The sequence below is a fragment of the Pseudorasbora parva genome, chromosome 12 (assembly GCF_024679245.1).
Source record: "Pseudorasbora parva isolate DD20220531a chromosome 12, ASM2467924v1, whole genome shotgun sequence".
In the NCBI taxonomy this organism is placed as follows: domain Eukaryota; kingdom Metazoa; phylum Chordata; class Actinopteri; order Cypriniformes; family Gobionidae; genus Pseudorasbora; species Pseudorasbora parva.
The window spans coordinates 15,602,059-15,626,046 of NC_090183.1; the positions used below are offsets into that span (position 1 = coordinate 15,602,059).

The window sequence follows — 23,988 nt, forward strand, 5'->3', positions numbered from 1 at the left end:
TATAAAGTCTACCGAACATTAAATGTTTTGCTCCTTTCTTGCTTATTCCAGTAGGCTATAGGCCCGTTTGCTTTGTAGGTATACTTTCTAATGAGTTTTTCTCATCCGTCTTGCTCGGTTGTAATAAGGCAGTATTGACGCAGTAGTTGCATATACAATTATTGTGAAAGTTGCTTATAAATTTTCTTCTTCAAGGTTATACATCCAACATTAAGTAACACAGACAATTTAAGTCACAGCTTGGGGACAACAGTTTAGGATCCAAGACCAAATGTGAGGAAACCAGTCAGGAGTGCAATTCATTAAAGATAAATTTACTGAAGAATAGTTTGAAGTGTTTCATGAGCAGAAGCCAGCTTCAAGTCTCACACAGGGAGTTTGCAGGTCGCTCTGCGTACCTGTATTATTTGCATATTGTGCACACTGCACAGTAATATGCTAGCCTACTGTAATTATTAGGCAACTAATAGCAGGTTGAGTGTAAAAGCTGTGTTATAGAGTGTTATAGCAAAACTGGTCTACTGGTCACTGGAGGGCGCTGAAACTATATTTTAACAGGTTCATCAACGATTGGAACTTTTTGGAATGTTCTGGATTCATCGTTTTGTCTGCCAGCAAACCACATCTTGAAAATTTTATAAATTGTATTGTAATGAAAGTTTTATAGTTAGTTCACACTATAGGCTACAATTTTCATTCTATGTTCCCTGCTTCAGAGGACAGAGGTTAGTGAAGCTTTTCCACCACCGAATAAAACATAAGGTGATTGACGTTTTGTCTCACAATTCTGCCGATTTCTGGCAGTTGCCACTTGCGAGTTTATATTCCACAATTTAGTGGGGGGAAAAGTTAGAATTAAGTTAGTAGGGTAGACCGAGTACAGTTGGTAGGGGTCCATTTGAGACACCTCAAATAACTTGCGTGCACAACAAGTCTGATCTGTGATATTTGCTTCGCACATATTAGCGTTCTCTTCAATCGAGGAAAATTTGAAATAAAATTAAAAAAAAAATAAAGTAAGAAGTATTTACTAGACTAGTAAAAATCAGTCTTGTTTTGGGATTTACATGTTTTTCCCTATAGTTTTTGCTTAAAATAAGCAAAATAATCTTCCAATGGCAAATGGCAATTTATTATTGATAAATAATCAAATAAAATACTGAATGGAAATAATAAAATGTTGAATTCTCATTTTAAAGGTATTTTACAAATTCAATGAATGGGTTGGGCAGTTTTACAGCATTACGGATGGGCGTCTCGACTGTACTCGGGTACTGTTCCAACTGTCCCCAAAATGGGTACAGATGGAACGAAAAAGCTTATTGTGTTAATGAGCTAATTGTGGCAATATGACCTACTTATGGATGTTAAGAATATTTTAGTAGACAAGTAAAGGAATATTAATATTTTAGTAGACAAGTAAAGGAAATGTAAAATGAAAAAAAATATATTTTCAGACCTCAGTTTTGGTGTGGTAACTGAAAAAGCAAAAAGTGTACCAAGTGTACTCGGTCTACCCTACAAACTTGCAATTTCGAGGAATAATGTCAGTTGTGAGAGATACATTTGCATTTGTGGAACAATTCATGACAGGCTTATTTCTCTTATATATATATATATATATATATATATATATATATATATATATATATATATATATATATATATATATATATATGACTAGCTAGTAATGACAGAGAAAAAAAGTCGCAATATCCTCTCTTTATTCCGTGATGGCAGCTTTTTATAGGCTAAGTTTGACTAGGCCTAAGCTCATAGAAAATAATAAAATGAGAAAAACAGATAACAGCTTCATTCAGGCTAAACATGTAGGCCTACATGTACATTTGTAGAGATATTTCAAAATGAAATGTTTCTTTGGAACTGTGACATGTAGGGTATGCTGTTCTAAAAAAGAGAGGTGCCCTAAGTAGGCTAAGGCTTCTTGGTTTAGTCTGAGAATTTTTGGACCGTAAAGACGCTTGAACAAGGGATTCTTTCAGTTGTGGAGAAAAGTGTGAGAATCCCTTGCAAACAAAGAGCTATAGAGTGAACGAGCAAAGAAATGAAGGGTATGATTATATGAAAGGTCCATGTGAAAGGTAAACAAGACAGTTTCAGCCCTGACTTGGTGTTCTACTTAAAGTTCTAGGCTTCATGACACATCGCCGTCAGATCCAGAAGTAGCTGCTGCACCCAGGTAACCTTAGGCTGACAAACTGATGTAAGATTCATTACATTTGTGGTTCCTTTAATACAATATATATATATATTTTTTTTGTTTTATGTTTGAATCTGTTTGAAGTTTGAAAATGACTGTAGAACCTTATACTGAGTCTGTTGCTGTGATGCTTTCAGTAGGTGACCATGTTTCGTCTGTATTTCTCACTCTTCCTGTGTGTGGTTTATCTTGGACTGCTCTGTCTCACAGGTAAGAAAACCTGACACTTTGGTGTACACTACCATTCAAAAGTTTGGGGTCATTGTGAATTTATTTATTTATTTATGTATTATTTATTTTAAATCTCTTTTGCTCACCAAGGCTGGATTTATTTGACCAAAAACACAGTAAAAACGGTTAAAATGTAATTTATTCCTGATGTCAAAGTTGAATTTTTAGCATCAATTCTCCAGTCTTCAATGGCACATGATCCTTCAGAAAAGAATCATATTAATAATAATAATAATAATAATTTGAAATAGAATAACAATGTAAAAGTATTTAAAACATCCTTGTTTAATACAATTAATTATTTATTTATTTTAAAACATGAAGGGTATAGTAGAAAATCTTAATCTGTATTCATCATAAATCTGAAGCAGTGTGCACTGAAATTTTGTAAATAATTTTAAGCACCACTTTCTATGAAGCCTGTATTTATAAGCATTATAATGGTATTTTAATGCATTATAATGCATGCATATTGCCTTATAAAACACTTACAATCTGTTTGTATCATGTAATGTTTGATTAGTCATGTAATTTTTTGAGCTTTGTGCAATCCAGATTGTTTCAAAGCAGCTTTACAGTGGCAAACTGGGAAATAATGTTTCAACTTCAATTCTGCTGCTAAAAAGACAATAGTAAATAGTCATTATTCTGTTGAAATCAGTTCAGTGCTTATTGAGTTCAGTTCAATAACTATGTCCATCAATTATGGAATGAGTTTAATTCACCTATAAAGCAGAAAACATGATGTCATATAGCTTAGTTCAGTTCTCATGCAATAGTGTCAGTTCAGTCATGTCAGAAATATTGCTTAATAGTAAGAGTCCCCAACTAACAACCCAAAGGTGACAATAAGGAACCCAAACTCCATTAGTGACAAAAATGTAGGAAAAAAAAAAAAACCTTTGGAGAAACCATCAGGCTTAGTCAGGGGGCCAGTTCTTCTCTGGCCAGATGAGCAAACATATGGTTTAAATCCAGCCTGGGTCACAAGTCAGATTGATGTCATTCAGGATTTTTATCAGTTCCTTTTACTTGAATATTGGGCTACATTAAACAGGATTAGCAGTTTAAGTAATTTAACAGTGCAATTAAATGGTCTTCTGAATCTTTTTTTATTTTTTTTTATTTTGCCAACTAACCATTGTGGCCTTTTTAAACAGTACTTTAAACCCACAGCTGTGTCTTTTTATTCCACAACTGTCTTTTGGTTTACTCATATTGAAAAACAAAAAAAGACTCTTAAATGATTGAGGATGGATTATGACTGGCAAAGGCCCTGCATGGGGCTAATTATCTGTGTAAACAGTGATTGATAATGTATTTCTGGTCACAAGTTTGTGCTGTGGAGGCTCGCACTGCATGTCTCTTTGTTAGAGACTTTTGTGAAGAAATCGAAACATGAGCACAACAGCACACACAAGAAACTCACAGAACAAACATGCTGAGGTAAAACATTTAAATGTTTGGGGTTTTTTTATTTTTATTTTATTTTTTTATTCAGTGTTCTGAACGAATACTTTGGATGAATGACTCACTTGTAAGACGGTCACTTGCCGCCACCTGGTGATATAGTTTCACATGTACAAGTGTCTGCATTTGTCTTTCAATACATGTCTTTCAAACATGTATTTAAACATTAATCTCATAAGATTATGCATTGCAATTGTAATTTTGCAGTGCAAATGATTTAATTTGATTGTTAACAGCCAGGTTCTTCTTATTATAACTGAATTGATCAAATATAAGAATTTGACATTAAAGATGATGCTTATACATTTAATAAGGTAAAAAAGTAAAACTTGTTTTTTTTTAAATAAATAATGCCCTAGGGTAAATATCACAATAATGCAGATTTAAGTACTATGTGACAGCTGATTGAACACTGATAATAGAATATATAAAACCCCACAAATTACCCCCTTGGTAGTCCTTTTGTGAGCTGGTGTGGCTCCTTGTCATAGAATAAGGCAGTCAATATATTATGTCAATAGCATTGCATTCTAAATATTTATTTCTTGTGAAAATACCTGAGAAGGCTTGAAGAACTCAGATAAAGTATATATTTTTGCAATTGTGTGTTGATTGTCTTCATGTTTCTTCATATTCCATGTGCAGTTAAAGCATTTCTATCTTCTTTTTATTCAACAGCAAAAGATTAATGCATTTGTCTATATTAGGGATTTCCTGGAACCTCATGAGTTATTTTACTTATGTGAGTCATATTCAAGTGGTACTCACTACAGAGTCAAATGACCTTCAGCTCTTCCTCTCTGGAGCTCCAATGAGGCGGAGGGATAGATTTGTAGGGTGTGGTTAGATATTCTAGCTCAACATATTAGGCACAAATTACATTAACCCCTCCTCTCTGGAGTTCTGGAGTTGAGTTTCCTCAAGAGAGACAGGGGTAGCTGCAGCTTGGAGTAATGGGCGTGGCAGGAGGTAGGGGCGTGGTGAGAGGTTTCTCAATGGTCAAAATCGCCACAACACAATGGAAACAAGTCACAACACAACAGAATCTCCACAACACAACAGAAACAAGGCACAAAACAACAAAATCGCCACAACACAATGGAAACAATTCACAACACAACGGAATCGCCACAACACAACGAAATCAAGTCACAACACAACGAAATCGCCGCAACACAACAGAAACAAGTCACAACACAACAAAATCGCCACAACACAACGGAAACAATCACAACAAAACAAAATCGCCGTAACACAACATAAACAAGGCACAACACAACAAAATCGCCACAACACAATGGAAACAAGTCACAAGACAACAAAATCGCCACAACACAACGAAAACAAGTCACAACACAACGAAATCGCCGCAACACAACAGAAACAAGGCACAACACAACAAAATCACCACAACACAACGAAATCGCCGCAAGACAACAGAAACAAGGCACAACACAACAAAATCACCACAACACAACGGAAACAAGTCACAACATAACAAAATCACCACAACACAACAAAATTGCCGCAACACAACGGAAACAAGTCACAACACAGAAATCGCCGCAACACAACAGAAACAAGGCACAACACAACAAAATCACCACAACACAACGGAAACAAGTCACAACACAACAAAATCGACGCAACACAACGGAAACAAGGCAAAGCACAACAAAATTGCCACAAAACAACGGAAACAAGTCACAACACAACAAAATCGCCACAACACAACAGAAACAAGTCACAACTCAACGAAATCGCCACTACAACAGAAACAAGGCACAACTCAACGAAATCGCCACTACAACAGAAACAAGGCACAACACAACAAAATCACCACAACACAACGGAAACAAGTCACAACACAACGAAATCGCCGCAACACAACGAAATCGCCGCAACACAACGAAATTGCCGCAACACAACGGAAACAAGTCACAACACAATGAAATCGCCACAATAGAAACCAGTCACAACACAACAAAATCGCCACAACAACAGAAACAAGGCACAACACAATGAAATCGCCACAACACAACAGAAACAAGGCAAAACACAACGAAATCACCACAACACAAAAGAAACAAGGCACAACACAACGAAATCGCCGCAACACAACAGAGACAAGGCAAAACAACAAAATTGCCACAACACAACGGAAACAATTCACAACACAACGAAATCGCGCAACACAACGTAAACAAGTCACAACACAACGGAGACAAGTCACAACTCAACTAAATCACCGTAACACAACAGAAACAAGTCACAACACAACGAAATCACCACAACACAAAGGAAATGCTCCCGACCAGTGTACATGCTCCTGACCACAAGGGGGCTCTCGGAGTGCATTAAAGTTAGTTTTCCTTGCCATTGCTCTATAGATTGGCCAGTCTTACAAAGATTCTTACACTATGATCAATTTTAAGTTTGTAACCATTGTATATCGACATGAAATATCAATTCAAAATCATCTATGTGCATTATAGCTGTATATTTATACTTGTGTGAACGCTTTTACACGCTGTCAAAGCACTTGATGCCCAAGGGAACGTCTGCCAATTATTTCACCATGTGGTTGAAACGTATAATTTTATGAATTAAAATGTTTGTTTTTGTTTAAATTTTCAAATTCCAGTGTTGTGCATTATTGAGTCAGTTTTTTTTAGAATACAATAAAGCTGTGGAATTTTAATATGTCTGTTTTTAAATGTTAAAAGTTATTTTAATTCCTACAAATTAAAATGTTTCAACTGCATGGTGGAATTGGCAGACGTTCCCTTGGACATCAAGCTCCGTGACAGCATGTAAAAGGGTTTTCGAGTATAAATATGCAGCTATAATGTATGTAGGTGTGTGATTTTTCATGTCGATATACGGTGGTTACACACTTCAAACTGATCGTAGAGTTTATATCTTTGTAAGGAAAACTAACTTTATTGCACTCCGAGAGCCCCCTCGTAGTCGGGAGCATTGTAGCTGGTTTCCGTTGTGTTGCGGCGATTTTGTAGCCTGACGTGGTCATACTCAATTCTAGTCAGAATATGAGTCTGAAACTGCTCCATTGGGCTGTGATTATGAGGCGTGTTTCAACCGAACCAGGAAAGACATCAATTGGATAGACCTACAACCAATCAGAGCAACGAAGCAACGCATTGTTAAATGTCAACAGAGCTCAACTGCACTGTGTTGCCAAGTCCGTGTTTTTTTTCGCGGTTGTATTCTATGTCCAAGGGTTGAAGCGACTATTATGTGATATATAGACCCATGAGTGCGAATTTTAGCAGGCAACCTTGCCAAAATACACACATTTTACCCCCCCAAACACCATTTTCCCCCGGAGAACCCCCCGAGAAGCTATTGTTTAGGGCTAGTAGTTGGCGGATTTTGTTGTAAAAACTTGGCAACCCTGTCTGCACACGCACTGGAATAACGTCTTGGTTACGTATGTAACCCTCGTTCCCTGAAGGAGGGAACGGAGACGTACGTCAGAACTGAACCGACGAATTGGGATCTGAACTCAGAGACCTATCCACTTCGAGTGTATAAAAATGAGCCAATCGGAGATTGGCATGTGATCCAAACATTCCACACTCCGGCGGCGGAGCTGCGGCTGGCGACTGGGTGGAGGCAGCAGCGGGTCACCGGGGCAGGATGTTTCTGATAGCCTCCGTCTGCTTCTGGGCCACTGAGAACTGCTGGGCGAAGTCCTCGATGGCGTCGCCGAAGAGGCCGGCCTGACAGATAGGGGCATTCAGGAATCACACCTTGTCCGCTTCACGCATATCTGCCAGGTTCAGCCACAGGTGGCGTTCCTGGACCACTAGTGTGGACATCGCCTGACCCAGGGAGCGTGCAGTGACTTTCGTCGCTCGGAGAGCGAGGTCCGTCGCCGCACGCAGTTCCTGCATAACGCCCTGGTCGGAACTTCCCTCGTGCAGTTCCATGAGCGCTTTGGCCTGGTAGACCTGCAGGAGCGCCATGGCATGCAATGCCGATGCGGCTTCTCCACAGGCTGTGTAAGCCTTGCCGGTTAGCCCGGACGAGAACTTACATGCCCGGGAGGGGAGGCGCGGGGCACCACGCCAGTCCCCAGCGGTCTTGGGACACAGGTGCATCGCCACCGACCGCTCGACTGGAGGGATTCCCACGTAACCCTTCACCGCACCGCCATCGAGGGAAGTGAGGACGGAGGAGTCCGTCAATCGCGTGCGAGCGCTATACGGCGCTGCCCACGACTTCGAGATCTCCTGATGCACTTCCGGGAAGAAAGGCACCGGGGCGGGGTGCTGAGAACCAGCACGGGCCGTCCCGAGAAACCAATCATCCAACCGCGAAGGTTCGGGACACGGTGGAGGGTTCCACTCGAGCCCTACGCTTGCGACTGCCCGGGAAAGCATAGCCGTAAGCTATGGGTCAGACTCGGGCAACGCTGTCACACCCGAAGGGGGCAGCGCAGCCGAATCCTCATCCTCACAGCCCATTAGCTCGTCCCTCGATGCTGCGACCGACATCCTGTCTTCTGCCGGAGCCCCGAAGGAAACGGCTGGCACTCCACGTGAGAGGTCAGCACGCTCTTCCGGGAACTCCACCGGCACAGTGGAGGGGGGAGGGGCCCGAAGAGCCATTTGACCCGTCGGGTTTGCCCTGACCGTCACCCTCAGGTCCCCACCCAAGTCATCAGCCAGAGTAGCAGCCCTCTGCTTAGGTGCAGAAGGACCGCTAGAACGGGGGATGCGCGAGGGTGCTCCACCTTCCTTGAGGTATTGGAGTCTGGACCTCAACACTGCGATGGTCATGTTCCCGCAGTGAGAACATGACTCATTCACGAACGCAGCCTCAGCGTGCTGAATGCCCAGACACGTGAGACAACGAACGTGACCGTCAAGCGGGGACAGAAAGCGACCGCACCCAGAAACACACGGCTTGAATGACATCTTGAAAAAGACGCAGGGTCAAACCGTGTTGCTCTTTTAGGATGGAAAACTGCTCTTTTAGTTGTGCTGAAGCACTCAGGGAGATGACCGCGGTCAGCACGCAGTCCACAGTGCAAGCCTGCGTGTGACACTCAAAAGGAAACGCCCAGCGAACCAACAATAGGAAAGCTCTTTTTGTTTTGAATGCAAACGATTGCAACAAAGGGTCGGTCTCTCGCTGAGAAGCGCTATAACACCCGCACTGGCAGTTCCTTCCTTTCTCCAAGACTCAGTCTTTAAACACTCTTCGTGGCAACAGCAATGTACTGTTCGGCTCCGAAGTTGAAAGCATTTGATCTGCCATTTCACTTCTTATTTATACCCACGCTGCGGGGCGGAGCATAGAATGTGTGGATCACATGCCAATCTCCGATTGGCTCGTTTTTATACACTCGAAGTGGATAGGTCTCTGAGTTCAGATCCCAATTCGTCGGTTCAGTTCTGACGTACGTCGAACGTGACCGACTGAAAGGGAAACGATCTTAGCCGGTGTTGTAAAAAAATAAAAATAATTTATTGATACACAGAGTATACTCTGTATACAAGTATATAAGTATACTTACCCAACATAATTGTGAAGGTGAATGCATATACAAACAAGCTCTCCGTTTAGGATTCGAGTAAATATAATCCAAGCCCCTTTGATGACGTGCATGATTACGTTACTGTTGATCATCTGTCCGTCATCGTCTAAAGCCCGCCCTGATGATTTCATTGGTCCGAACAGTTTCTGTTCGGGGATAATTACTCCTCTATGGAGCAATGCCAGACCGAACTGCCCGACCTAAAAATGTTGTGGGCGGGGCTAGGTTTGGCTGGCATCCAGGCTAGCGATTTTGTTGTGTTGTGGTTTAATTTAGTATGCCTGCTTTGATATGTTTTTTTCCATGTGTACAGGAATTCGTTTTTTTGTGTGTGTTTTTGTTTTGTTTTTATTGTCTCCATTGCTTTAACAAAGTGTCTGTTAAGCCGAAATCGGCATTTATTTTATAGTGCATTTGTTTTACCATATATACACACTCTTGGCTTAATGCAGAGTGTAGGGTGTGAGTTTTTGCAGTTAAAATTTTAAATAATAATTTTGCTTAAAAATACTCCATGCTCTCTCTAGGGCAGAGATGCCTCTGAAATGAGAGTGCAAGTGTGCTTACCCCATTAAACAAGAGGGGTTAGTAAGAATTAGTCTTAATAATCCAGTTATATGTCTTAATAATATTTATATTGATAATGTGTAGAAAATTACTGCAAAAAAAAAAGAAAAGAAAAAAAAAAGTTTAGACTGGAATAAGGTAAAACCAGAACAACACAAGTTGATAGCCCATCATTTTATTAAATTAAATTGTATATGGTAGAGAGTTAGACTATTTGTTATTACATTTTTAATGCTATGCTACTTTTTAATGATTGTTGCCAAAATAATTAATCAGTAAACCATGCAAACTGTAAAAAAATTACTTTCGGCTCTCAATCAAGTTTACTTTTTTTTTATTTTTGGCCCTTCATAGGAAAAAGTTTGTTGGATCAATTTAGAATTTAGACACACACACACACACACACACACACACACACACACACACACACACACACACACACACACACACACTCACACACACACACACACACACACACACACACACACACACACACACACACACACACACACACACACACACACACACACACACACACACACACACACACACACACATGTTGGTCTATGTGGTTTACAGGGACTCTCCATAGGCGTAATGGTTTTTATACTGTACAAACCGTATTTTCTATCCCCTTACACTGCCCCTGCCCCTAAACCTACCCATCACAGGAAACATTCTGCATTTTTACTTTCTCAAAAAAACATCATTTAGTATGTTTTTAAGGCCATTTGAATTATGAGGACATTTGATATGTCCTCATAAACCACATTTATAGAGTAATACCAGTGTAATACCCATGTAGTTATACAAATTTGTGTCCTCATAAACCACATAAACAGGCTCACACAAACACACAGATACACACATAGCGACATTCCATAGGCGTAATGGTTTTTATACCATACAAACTGTATTTTCTATCCCCTTACACTGCCCCTGCCCCCAAACCTACCCATCACAGAAAACATTCTGCATTTTTACTTTCTCAAAAAAACTAATCCTGTATGATTTATATGCCACACACACACACACACACACACACACACACACACACACACACACACACACACACACACACACACACACACACACACACACACACACACACACACACACACACACACACACACACATAAATATATGTGGCAATACTCTTATAATGCATTATAAAAAAGGTTTAATAGAAAGTTTTTACCCATTTTTTAGCGCTCATGTTAGGGCTGTTATATTCGGTTCAGGATTTTGACAAGAATGGCAAAATTGCATAAATATCGTAAAAACAGCTAAAGGCTATCAGGTTTGATGTAATTGTTTAGCTGAACATTCTGGCTTTGTCAAACATGTTAAAACCCCCGAAAGAACACTGGCAGAACATTGAGAGAAGACTAAAGCTCAGCTGTTCCTCTCAAACATGGGACTGCTTACCGAATCAGACAACTTTGCTTCTTTTTACCTGAGAGTGTGTGTGCGCGGGAGTTTACCAGTCGACTGCTGTGAACATTGAAGCTGTAACAGACAAGGATAACAGATGAATGGGAGCTTATAAATAATGTGGCATCCTTGGCATTAAATCAAGACCTTCAGAAGCACTCTGTGCACTGTATATGCATGAACTGCTGCTCTCTGTGTAGCTATCATTTAAATTAAAATTTAATCTAAAATTCCTTGTTTGTTCTTTTGTTCAGATTTACCAAAAACAGGGCTTTGTTGGAATGATTAGTCTTAAATGAAGACCAGTGCAGTAATTCAAAAGTCACATTGCTGTCGGCTTTCATAACAAATGTGCCACAGTCTTATTAGTGCTTCACCAATACCATTAGTTTGTTTTCTATTTGCTTTGGTGCCTTGGTTTCTTGCTATTTAGTATATATTATTTAATTATATATTCAATGTGCCTCTGTTTGTTTCCATTACAGGGGCAGAGGAAAACCAAGGTGAGTTTTAAATCACTTTATAAACTACACTGTAAAAAATTATTTGTTCAATAATTTTTGATAACATATTTTTTTTTACATTGTTTTAACTCATCAAAATAAGTTAAGAAATGTTAAACTTTTTTTATTAGTTATACAAGATGTAAATAATTTTTTTTAAGTCAGTTTAACATAATTTAAGTTGAAATAACTTAAATATTCCAAGTTGATTGAACTGCAAAAGTTTTTTGTAACCTGTATGCGTGCAATGGGGTCCTAAAATATGACAATTGGAGAAAAACATATACACAAGTATATAATTATAAAATAAGCTACATAATCTGAAACATTAAATAGTTTGTTTATATTAAATAATCTATTTTCATGTAATGTAATAGATAATGCAGTAATGAGTAATTCACAAATGTATCCCAGTGTGTATCACTTTGCACATCTTTCACACCGTATCCATTCCTCGTGCTTAAAGTAATTAATTAATATTCTGTGATTGGCCTTTCTGAGGTCTTTAAAACCACTTTGTATTCCACAAACAACAACAACAACAACAACAACAAAAAAGACTTCTTAAAATATTGTTTTTGTATGTGTGTGGTAATTCCAATAATTACTTGAATCTACAGCATTTTTACATTATTACCATCAGTGCATAAAAACGTCTCGGTTACGTATGTAACCCTCGTTCCCTGAAGGAGGGAACGGAGACGTACGTCAGAACTGAACCGACGAATGGGATCTTACTTTAGAGACCAATCCTACTTCGAGCATCTAACAACGAGCCAATGAAATTTGGCATGCGATCACGCATTCCACGCTCCGCCCCGCAGCGCGGGTATAAAACAGGAAGTGGAATGATAGATCAGCGCTTTTCCTGCTGAGGAGCCGAAAGGTGACCGGACTCCCAGCGGAAGCACAGCATCTGGCGACGGGACGTACGTCTCCGTTCCCTCCTTCAGGGAACGAGGGTTACATACGTAACCGAGACGTTCCCTTTCAGTCGGTCACGTTCGACGTACGTCAGAACTGAACCGACGAATGGGATCCCTATGGAAAACGCCAGGATGCTGGCCCTTCCAGCGTCCTGCTTGAGCGCACTGCACCGTCTAGTATGGTACGGAAGTCAGGGCTCCAAGCAGGGAGTACAGTCACTGCTGTTTCTGCAAGACCCACTCAGAATGACTATTGGATAACGCTGGGAAAGCGTGCCTACCTCGTTCTTGAGAGAGAGGGCACGCTGCGGCAAGGTTATTTTCGTAAACGAAAACTGAAACTAAGACTAAAACTATTGGTCAAAAAACATTTTCGTAAACTGAAATAAAATTAAAAAATCTGAATAAATAAAAAACTAAAACTAAACGAAACTAACTACTCTTACTAAAAAACTAACTGAAATAAAATAATAATTAGCAAAAATAAATATTCGTTTTCGTTATTAATAAGCTTTCTTTAATGTGGTGGAAAATCTGACTGTGGCGGTTGAGCGAGTGTCTGTATATTGCGCAACTGCGCGTGAAGTGATCTGAGGAGGACATTAACCGCTGTCCTGTGACGGACGCGTGCAGACAGGCAACACATCGCTAGTCCTAAACGGGAGTTCACAAAGAATCAATGCATCCGTGGCAGTGAAATGGGAAATAACACAAGGTAATGAGATGCACGTTGAACTTCTTTTAACTTAAGCTCACTGTTTTAGAATGCCGTTTCCGACGCGACGAGAGACGCAGGCGCAAAAGTCAGCAACTAGTAGCAAGTACTAGCCTACTGTCCGTTTGAGATTTCATGTTTGCATAATATTGACAGGCTCAAAGGTGTTATCATAATCATTTACTACTAATAATAGTATTATCTGTGTGGAGACATTTCCCCACAACGTAGGGAATACCAGGACACATACACACACGTCTGTTTCACTATATAAGTGAGGACATTGCGTGGACTTCCATTGATTTTGATCAGGTTAATGATATATTGTAAACCCTAACCCAATCCCTATCCCTAAACCTACCCATCCCAAGAACGTGCAAAACAATAGATTTAAATACAAACATGTTTTGGCCGATTTATAAGGATTTTTAACTAGTGAGGACCAGTCAAATGTCCTTACTAGTCAGTTATCATAATATTTTACTAGATAAGTGAGGACATTGGTCCCCTTTACAATTATAGCAAGACACACACACACACACACACACACACACACACACACACACACAACAGTGTGTGTTGGCTTTATTCAGATGACGTTAGCTGTGGTCTTACACTGCTAGCCTACATTGTATTACTGAAGAAATTAAAATAAGCTTTTAATTGTTTAACAATATTTCATCTTTGTTATGAATGAGTTTGTCTGGAATTTATAATTTTTACTTTTATATTTTACGTTGCATTTATTTTGTTCTTTAAGATAGATCCTCTGAGTAGGCTATTAGCCTATGTCAATCAAATATAAGTATTAGCCTATGTCAATCAAATATCAAATATAATTTTTTAATATCAAAATATAATTTATTTCATTTTTAATCTCCAGATCGTTGTTTGTATAGGTCATAGTTTGACTCAAGCTTTTTTGCTCAAAGGTGAAGACCCAACTTTATGCATGTTTTGTAAGACCTTCCTGGGTTTAAACAATAATGCTCGTTTATCAAGTGATTTCACTTAAGGATGTTTAGTAAGATTAAACTCTAATCTGTGCAAAAATTAAACTTTGCTGAAATTAAAAACCTTGATTTGGTCTCTACACTTCATTATGGTAACTCTGCTAAACTATAATTACTAAAACTAAAACTGAAACTAAATAAATAAAAACTAAATAGAAATGTATTTGCAAAATAAAAACTAAACTAAAACTAGCAAAACCATTTGTAAAACTAACTAAAACTAAACTGAAATTTGTAGCAAAATTGAAAACGATAATAAAATAAAAACTAATTTCAAAAAGCAAAACTATAATAACCTTGCGCTGCGGGGCCACGTCCTTCAGGAAAGGAGAGGTGGCAGAATACACATAAGGACTAACCTGGCAGGGTAGTGCAACATATGGCAGTCTCTGGGGTGGTTCCAGCCTGATTGAAGGGGGGAAAGAACACGCCCAGAGACGACAGAGCGGGCTCTGTCGAGGGAAAGACACGGGGCTAGCCCGAAGGGTAGCTGATACCGTGGAAGAATACACATATGGGGTTGCCGTGAGGGAACCGCTACATATGGAACCCAGCCTACAGCCACGTTTCACAAGCATACGGGTGCAGGCCTGGCGTCAGACGGTCCGCAACGTCTGACACCGGAGGGGTGACGGAGGAGCTCGACAGGGTTAGCCGGTTTCCCGGGGAACACAACTGGAGACAATAGACGCACGTATCCGGCCCAGAGGGCGGGAGTGGCGTTTCGCAAGCCGACACTTAGAACGGGCACTTAGCGCTCCTGGCCACTAGGGGCGAGGATGCGGGAAGATACCGGCTCTACACGTAAGCTATAGAATCTAGCAAACGTGTTAGGTGTCGCCCAGCCCGCAGCTCTACATATATCTGTCAGCGAGGCGCCTTGAGCCAGCGCCCAGGAAGAAGCAACACTCCGAGTGGAGTGAGCTCTTACACCGAACGGGCAAGGCACGTCTTGGGACTGGTAGGCAAAGACTATAGCATCCACTATCCAGTGGGCTAACCTCTGCTTGGAGACAGCCTTTCCCTTCTGCTGGCCTCCGTAACAGACGAAGAGTTGCTCTGAGGTCCGAAGGCTTTGGGTCCGGTCAACGTAAGCGCGAAGAGCGCGGACCGGACACAGCAAAGCCAGGGCTGGGTCTGCCTCCTCCGAAGGCAGCGCTTGCAGGTTCACCACCTGATCCCGGAAGGGAGTGGTAGGAACCTTGGGCACATATCCGGGCCGGGGTCTCAGGACAACGTGAGAGTTACCTGGCCCGAACTCTAGGCACGATTCGTTGACCGAAAGTGCATGCAGGTCCCCTACCCTCTTGATCGAGGCCAATGCCGTCAGGAGCACTGTCTTCATTGACAAGATCTTAAGCTCACAAGACGCCAAAGGCTCGAAGGGAGGGCTCTGAAGTGCTCTGAGCACTAGAGCTAAGTCCCAAGAGGGTATCGAGGATGGACGAGGAGGATTTAGTCTCCTCGCACCTCTGAGGAACCTGACGATTAGGTCGTGCTTCCCCACGGACTTACCTTCTACTACATCATGGTACGCTGCTATTGCTGCAGCATATACCTTGAGGGTGGAGGGAGACAGCCTTCTCTCCAACCCGTCTTGCAGGAAGGAAAGCACGACACTGATCGAACACCTTCGGGGGTCTTCCCGGCGGGAAGCGCACCACTCAACGAACAGGTTCCACTTCAGAGCATAGAGGCGCCTCGTAGAGGGGGCTCTAGCTGAAGCGATGGTATCTACGACAGCTTGTGGTAGTCCATCTAGAACCTCCGCGCGTCCAGGGACCAGACATGAAGATTCCAGAGGTCTGGACGCGGGTGCCATAGCGTGCCCCGTCCCTGAGAAAGAAGGTCCTTCCTCAGGGGAATCGGCCAAGGAGGGGCTGTCTCGAGGAGTGTGAGTTCTGGGAACCAGGTCCGGTTGGGCCAATACGGCGCAACTAACAAGACCTGCTCCTCGTCCTCCCTGACCTTGCACAGAGTCTGTGCAAGAAGGCTCACTGGGGGAAACGCATACTTGCGTAGGTCCCGGGGCCAGCTGTGCGCCAGTGCATCTGTGCCGAGGGTACCCCCGGTCAGGGAATAGTACCACTGGCAATGGGTCGAGTCCGGAGAGGCAAACAGGTCGACCTGTGCGGCTCCGAACTGGTCCCATATCAGCTGGACCGCCTGGGGGTGGAGTCGCCACTCTCCCGGAGGTGTCGGCTGACGAGAGAGCTCGTCGGCTGTCTGGTTCAGCACACCAGGGACATGAATGGCCCGAAGCGACCTCAGCTGCTTCTGACTCCACAGGAGGAGGTGGCGGGCGAGTTGGAGCAGACGACGGGAGCGTAGACCACCCTGACGGTTGATGTACGCAACGGCCGTGGTGCTGTCCGTACGGACCAGTACATGCTTGCCACGCAGCGGCCCCTTGAGGCGGCGGAGTGCCAGATGTACTGCCAGTAACTTGAGGCAATTGATATGCCAATGCAATTGCGGCCCCGTCCACAGACCAGCAACTGCATGCCCGTTGTACGTGGCCCCCCAGCCTGTGGTGGAGGCATCCGTGAATAGCACAGCATGCCTGGACACTTGTTCTAGGGGCACCCCGGCCCGGAGAAACGAAGTGCTGGACCACGGGCTGAAGGTTTGGCGGCAGTAAGGAGTCACTGGGACCCGGTACTGACCGCTCTGCCACGCCCACCTCGGGACTCGGCCATTGAGCCAGCGTTGAAGCGGTCTCATATGAAGCAATCCGAGCGGCGTGACCGCGGCTGCAGATGCCATATGCCCCAGGAGCCTCTGAAAGAATTTCAGTGGGACCGCTGTCCTGCTCTTGAACATATTCAAGCAGTTCAACACCGACTGGACTCGCTCCTCGGTGAGGCGCGCCGTCCGGTTGACCGAGTCCAGCTCCATACCGAGATAAGAGATCCTCTGTGTGGGACAGAGTTTGCTCTTCTCTCGGTTGACCCGAAGGCCCAACTGGCTGAGGTGACTGAGCACCAGGTCCCTGTGTTCGCACAACTGGTCCCTCGACTGGGCTAGGATCAGCCAATCGTCGAGGTAGTTGAGAATCCGAACGCCGCGTTCTCTGAGCGGAACAATGGCTGCCTCCGCGACCTTCGTAAAGACGCGGGGCGACAGGGACAGCCCGAAGGGCAGGACCTTGTACTGATATGCTTTCCCCTCGAACGCAAAGCGTAGGAACGGTCTGTGTCGAGGGAGAATAGACACATGGAAGTATGCGTCCTTCAGGTCGATCGCTGCAAACCAATCCTGGGGACGGATGCATTGGAAAATGCGTTTCTGCGTCAACATCCTGAACGGGAGCTTGTGCAGGGCCCGATTCAGAACTCTCAGGTCCAGGATTGGTCGTAACCCACCCCCTTTCTTGGGCACAATGAAGTAGGGGCTGTAGAACCCCGTCTTCATATCGGCTGGAGGAACCGGCTCGATCGCGTCCTTCGCCAGTAGGACCTCGATCTCTGACCGCAAGACCTGAGCATCGCTGCTTCGCACGGAGGTGAAGAGGATGCCCTTGTACTTGGGCGGCCGGCGCGCGAACTGAATCGCGTAGCCGAGTCTGATGGTACGGATGAGCCAGCGAGACGGCCTGGGGAGACCTAGCCAGGCCCCCAGAGACCGTACAAGCGGGACCAACGGCACCACAGACGTGCCCGGGGTGGGGCAGCGAAGCGGAGTACTCTGGCCCGACTCGGGAGGCCCGGAGGCGGCCCGTAGTGTTGCCTGAGCACTCCTGGTTTGGACAGAGAGTGGGTGAGAAGGCCCGGGGGCGTCCTCGGAGCCCACTCTGCTGTCCAGTGCCCGGAGGCAGGGAAGTGAAGCACTCAGCCCCGACCCGGAAGGCCCGTGGGCGGCCCGGAGTGTTGACTGAGTGCTCACGAGAGTGGCAGTGTGTGGGTGAGAAGGCCCGGGGGTGTCCTTGAGGCCCACACAGCTGCCCCCTGGCGACGGGAGGGTAGGAAAGGAGTGACAAGGCCCGTGGGCGTCGCACACTGCCAACCTGACCCTCTTGGGGCCCAGAGAGAGAGGAAATTGCTCTTTTGGTGAAAATGTGGGTACCGCTGGACTCTGGAGAGCCAGCGGCAGAGATGTAATGACCAGTGGTGCCCCCCCGGTCCTCCTCCGGGGGGGGGGGGGGGGGGGGGGATGCGGACATCATCTCCCTCAGAGCAGCTCCTTTTCTCCCTGGGCTGCCCGTCTCAGGGCCGCTTCCCCTTGCGCTTGCCGGCAGGTTTCGCAGGCCCTTGGACGGGTTGGGCGGCCCCCTTGCGTCCGGCTCCCTGCTTCGCGGGTGGAGGCTGCTGCCTGGGCTTGGCAGGGGCGGAGGCGGACGCCGGGAGACGCCCTCGGCGATGAGCAGACTGGGGGGCTGCCCCGGGCGGCTGGGTGGAGGCAGCAGCGGGCCGCCGGGGCAGGATATTCTTGATGGCCTCCGTCTGCTTCTTGGCCACCGAGAACTGCTGGGCAAAGTCCTCGATGGCGTCGCCGAAGAGGCCGGCCTGACAGACAGGGGCGTTCAGAAACCGAAACTTGTCCGAGTCACGCATGTCTGTCAGGTTCAGCCACAGGTGGCGTTCCTGGACCACCAAAGTGGACATCGCCCGACCCAGGGAGCGTGCCGTGACTTTCGTCGCCCGGAGGGCGAGGTCCGTCGCGGCACGCAGTTCCTGCATAACTGCCTGGTCGGAACCACCCTCGTGCATTTCCATGAGCGCTTTGGCCTGGTGGACCTGCAGGAGCGCCATGGCGTGCAAAGCTGATGCAGCTTCTCCGCAGGCTGAGTAAGCCTTGCCCGTCAAGCCGGACGAGAACTTACACGCCCGGGAGGGGAGACGCGGGGCGTGCCTCCAGTCCGCAGCGGTCTTAGGACACAGGTGCATCGCAACCGACCGCTCAACTGGAGTGATCCCCTTGTAACCCTTAGCTGCACCACCATCGAGAGTGGTGAGGATGGAGGAGTCAGTCGATCGCTGGCGAGCGCTATACGGCGCCACCCACGACTTCGTGAGCTCCTGATGCACTTCCGGGAAGAATGGCACCGGGGCGGGACGCTGAGAACCAGCGCGACCCGTCCCGAGAAACCAATCATCCAGCCGCGAAGGTTCGGGACGTGGTGGAGGGTTCCACTCAAGCCCAACACTTGCGGCGGCCCGGGCAAGCATAGCTGTAAGTTCCGGGTCAGACTCGGGCAACGCTGTCACACCCAAAGGGGGCAACGCAGCCGAGTCTTCATCCTCGGAACCCATTAGCTCATCCCCCGATGCAGCAACCGACATCTGGTCCTCCGCCGGAGCCCCAAAAGAGACGACTGGCGCTCCACGTGGGAGGTCAGCGCGCCCTTCCGGAAGCTCCACCGGTACAGTGGAGGGGGGAGGGGCCCGAGGAGCCGTGAGACCCGTCGGGTTTACCCTGACCGACACCCTCAGGTCCCCACCAAGGTCATCAGCCAAAGTAGTAGCCCTCTGCTTTGCAGCTGGAGGACCACTAGATCGGGGGATGGACGATGGCGTTCCACCTCTTCTGAGGTACTGGAGACGGGACCGCAACACTGCAATGGACATATTCCCGCAATGGGAACATGTCTCATCCACGAACGCAGCCTCAGCGTGCTGTGCGCCCAGACACGAGAGACAACGAACGTGTCCGTCAAGCGGAGACAGAAATCGACCGCACCCAGAAACACACGGCTTGAATGACATCTTGAAAAAGACGCAGGGTCAAACCGTGGTGCTCTTTTGTGAAATGGAAGTCGCTCTTTTAGTGTGCTGAAGCACTCAGGGAGATGACCGCGGCTCCACACAGTTCGATCTGCAAGCCTGTGTGAGCTCTCAGTGATGTTTTGTGTATGTAATGTATACGCCCAGCGAACCAATTCTTATCAGGAAACGCTCAGCGAACCAACAAGCTCTTATCACTGAAGGACGGTCTCTCGCTGACGCGCCGTATCACCCGCACTGGCAGACTCTCTTTCACAGGAAGTGTTTTGACTCGTAGTCAGAAAGCTCTTCGTAGAAACAGCAATGAAACTGTTCGGCTCCGAAGTAGAAAGCGCTGATCTATCATTCCACTTCCTGTTTTATACCCGCGCTGCGGGGCGGAGCGTGGAATGCGTGATCGCATGCCAAATTTCATTGGCTCGTTGTTAGATGCTCGAAGTAGGATTGGTCTCTAAAGTAAGATCCCATTCGTCGGTTCAGTTCTGACGTACGTCGAACGTGACCGACTGAAAGGGAACAGATATTTAGGGAAGTGCTGTGATGGTTTCTAAAAGTTGGAAGGCCTTTTACCCCATTGTACCCGATTGTAAACCATTGTTATGTGACCCTGAACCATAAGGGTCATAAGTCATAAGGGTCAATTTTTTAAAATTGAGATTTATACATAACCTGAAACTGAATAAATAAGCTTTAAATGTATGGTTTGTTAGGATAGAAAAAGTTTTATCCAAGATGCAACTATCTGAAAATCTGTCATTCTGGATCATTGAGAATAATGAGAAAATTGTTTTTAAAGTTGTCCAAATGAAGTCCTTAGCAATGCATATTACTAATAATAATACATTTTTGATATATTAACGGAAATAAATGTAAAAAATATCTTCTTGGAACAGTTCTTTAATATCCTAACGATTTTTGGCATGAAACAAAAATGTATAATTTTGACCCATAGAGTGTATTTTTGGATATTGCCACAGATATACCATGCGACTTATGACTGGTTTTGTGGTCCAGGGTCACATATAAGGATCTGTTCTCGTATCTCTCTTGTTGACCTCGTTGCCTTCTTTCTTGGCTCACAGCTGAATCAAGAGAAAAAAGGAGTGTGCCTAATTGGGCGATGACATCTTCAGACTTTTTCGGCTGGATTGAAGAGTTGCGTTCTCACGCTGGCTATGACAAGATTGAGGAATTGGCCAGAACTTACTGGGCTCACTTCCCTTCTGCCAGCCGCCTGGGCTACGACCCTCCCGCTCCAGAAGAATAACGCTGTCTTAGTCTGAGTCTGTATTATTATGTAGACCATTTTCCTCTTTCATTATGGCACAGCTCTTGGAAAAAAGACAAACTGCCTTTATTATTCTACACTTGATTTAAGCCAAGACAAGATACACTGAGAAAGGTTAATGTCTGTCCTTTTGTTTTTTTGTTTAAATTTGACATAAACCCCCTAATGTAACAGCATTTAAACCAATTAAACATATTCTGTTCACAGATTTTAAAGTTTTTTGTATTGCTTGGAAAGAACACATTTTTGTCCTGGTTCTTCTTTAAATGGCCCCTAACAGTGCTCTATATGATATTCTAAAGGTACTAGATTACATTATTTGGGGTGAATGTGAACCGATTAAGTACTCAAAAGTGATTTTTGCTGAAACTGTAGTTCCCAGAATGCTTTGCTTGGGACTAGACGAGAAGAGTAAAATTGTTGAACCTAAGTGTTAAAATAAGTGTTCAAATAAGCTTGTGATTTGATTAAAGAGGCAGGGTCTCAAGCCCCCCTGTGCATTCCACTGTTGTTAGGAAGCCATATAAAATAATTTTGAGACTACTCAATTGGGTTACTTAAAAATTACTACATTCCATAATGTTGAAGTTATGTGAACAAATTATGTTTGTTTAACTTAATTGATTCACGTGGAACCCAATGTACACACTGTAAAAAATGTTGGTTGGTTTTTGTTGGTTTAGCTTAAAAAAGTAAGTAACCTGGTTGCCTTAAAATTTTGAGTTTATTGAAATTTAAAATTTGAGTTGATACAATGAAGGAAATTTGTTTAATAAATAGAATCTCAAAATATTTTTGTATCTGAAACACATAAAAATGTGATAAATCATGAAAATAGCACAATTTGGCATGTTTCACTGCGTCATCAGAAATAAAACACACACAATTACCCAATATGCTTACAAAATCTTTTAATAATCTTTTAATAAAGGTTGTCGAATCTTAAAAAATTGTCATTGTATTAACTTTTTTTCTAAATAATTTTTTACAGTGCATGATTAAATCATGTAAATCTAACACACCTTTTTCCAGTGTAGTGATTTTACTTTATGACATGCTAAATGGATATTTTTCTTACACAAATGCATCGCTTCGCGTTCGAAGGCCTTTATTAAACTCCCAGAGCGTACGTTTATAATGGTTGGTTGTACTTTTTTGGCATTCAAATTTTAGGCTGCCATTCACTGCCATTATAAAGCTTGGATTAGCCAGGACATTTTTAATAACTCCAATTCGTCTGAAAGAATAATGTCATATGGCTTGAGGTTGAGTAAATCATGGGGAAATATCCCTTTAAATACCCTAAATATGTAAAGTTATGAAACTTCACTTTGCCCTCAGCCAAATCGATTAGCCAGGGAACAAATGATAGATTCATGACCAAAGATCACCTGTTATATGCACAAGTTTAATTATACCTCATTTATTCACTACAGGAACATTAGAGAAAGAGGCAAACATAAGAAAGAGCTTCGCTAGCTGAGGTAAGGCTCTTCCAGTCGGGGTTAATGAGTCCCGAGCACCCACTAATCAACTGGCTCTCACAATTCTAAAAAAAGTACAATTTTAAAATCGGCGCCATCTTCATAAAATCAACAACTGATTTGAGCTTTAAATATGTACATTCTTGCCTGAAAAACTCTTAAAACTACATTCCGTCACACAATACTTTTTTCAATTATGTTATTTTCTCCTCCGCTATGGATGCTTGCTGGTTGGTGAGAGATGCATTAGGGATACCTGGCTGTCTCAAGTCCACACAAGTCACCCTTTGATACATCCTGGATAAAAGGGGCAGTTCCGGTAATTTGAACTGTACTTGGTTGGATGTTAACTTTGAATTGGAACAGAACATGGGCAGAAAATGATGATGTTTCACAAGTCCTCAAGAACGCATATCGAGAAAAGTCCATAGTCTCTTGAAACTCCTTTTTTTTTCAGAGCTCTGCTCTGATTGGTCAGATGGAATTTCAGCTCTGGAGGCATACTCAGCGCTTAGTGATACAAACAAAGCCATAATTAGCGCATCAATATGAGTCCTCATCCTTTGGAATTGCTTGCAATGTGGATTTGACAATGTGTCTTCTCGACATGTTGACAACACGAACCAAACTCTTCCAGTCCTCAGCTACAATACAGTATTTGAAGGCAGATCAAAATAGAAATTGTTTCTGGGCAGCCAAGAAGATCATAGGCTGGCTTTATGCAAATTTGTTACAAACCGACATGTAGAAGGGCACAGAGCTGTAGTTCAGCAGCAACAGAGCAGGCAGGTGTTGGGAATGCAGTCCAGGTGCTAAGAGATGACCTCTAAAAAAGGGTCATCTCCCT

The 23,988-nt window shown here is 43.9% G+C and overlaps 1 protein-coding gene across 3 annotated transcripts; it reads left to right on the plus strand.

Annotated features, from left to right (window-relative positions):
- Nucleotides 1–531: 531 nt before the first annotated feature.
- On the plus strand, nt 532–21,863 carry otos2 (otospiralin 2). 3 transcript variants are annotated; one of them, XM_067458345.1, is made up of 5 exons: nt 532–725; nt 2,147–2,224; nt 2,362–2,431; nt 11,975–11,992; nt 21,452–21,863. In XM_067458345.1, exons 3-5 carry the CDS (start codon nt 2,368–2,370, stop codon nt 21,634–21,636), a joined length of 267 nt encoding a protein of 88 aa, XP_067314446.1. In that variant the 5' UTR covers nt 532–725; nt 2,147–2,224; nt 2,362–2,367; the 3' UTR covers nt 21,637–21,863. The 3 variants fall into 3 exon arrangements, with proteins under 3 accessions (XP_067314446.1, XP_067314447.1, XP_067314445.1); XM_067458346.1 differs by having other exon boundaries at nt 2,147–2,200; nt 2,359–2,431; XM_067458344.1 differs by having other exon boundaries at nt 533–725; nt 2,359–2,431.
- The last annotated feature ends 2,125 nt before the right edge of the window (nt 21,864–23,988 follow it).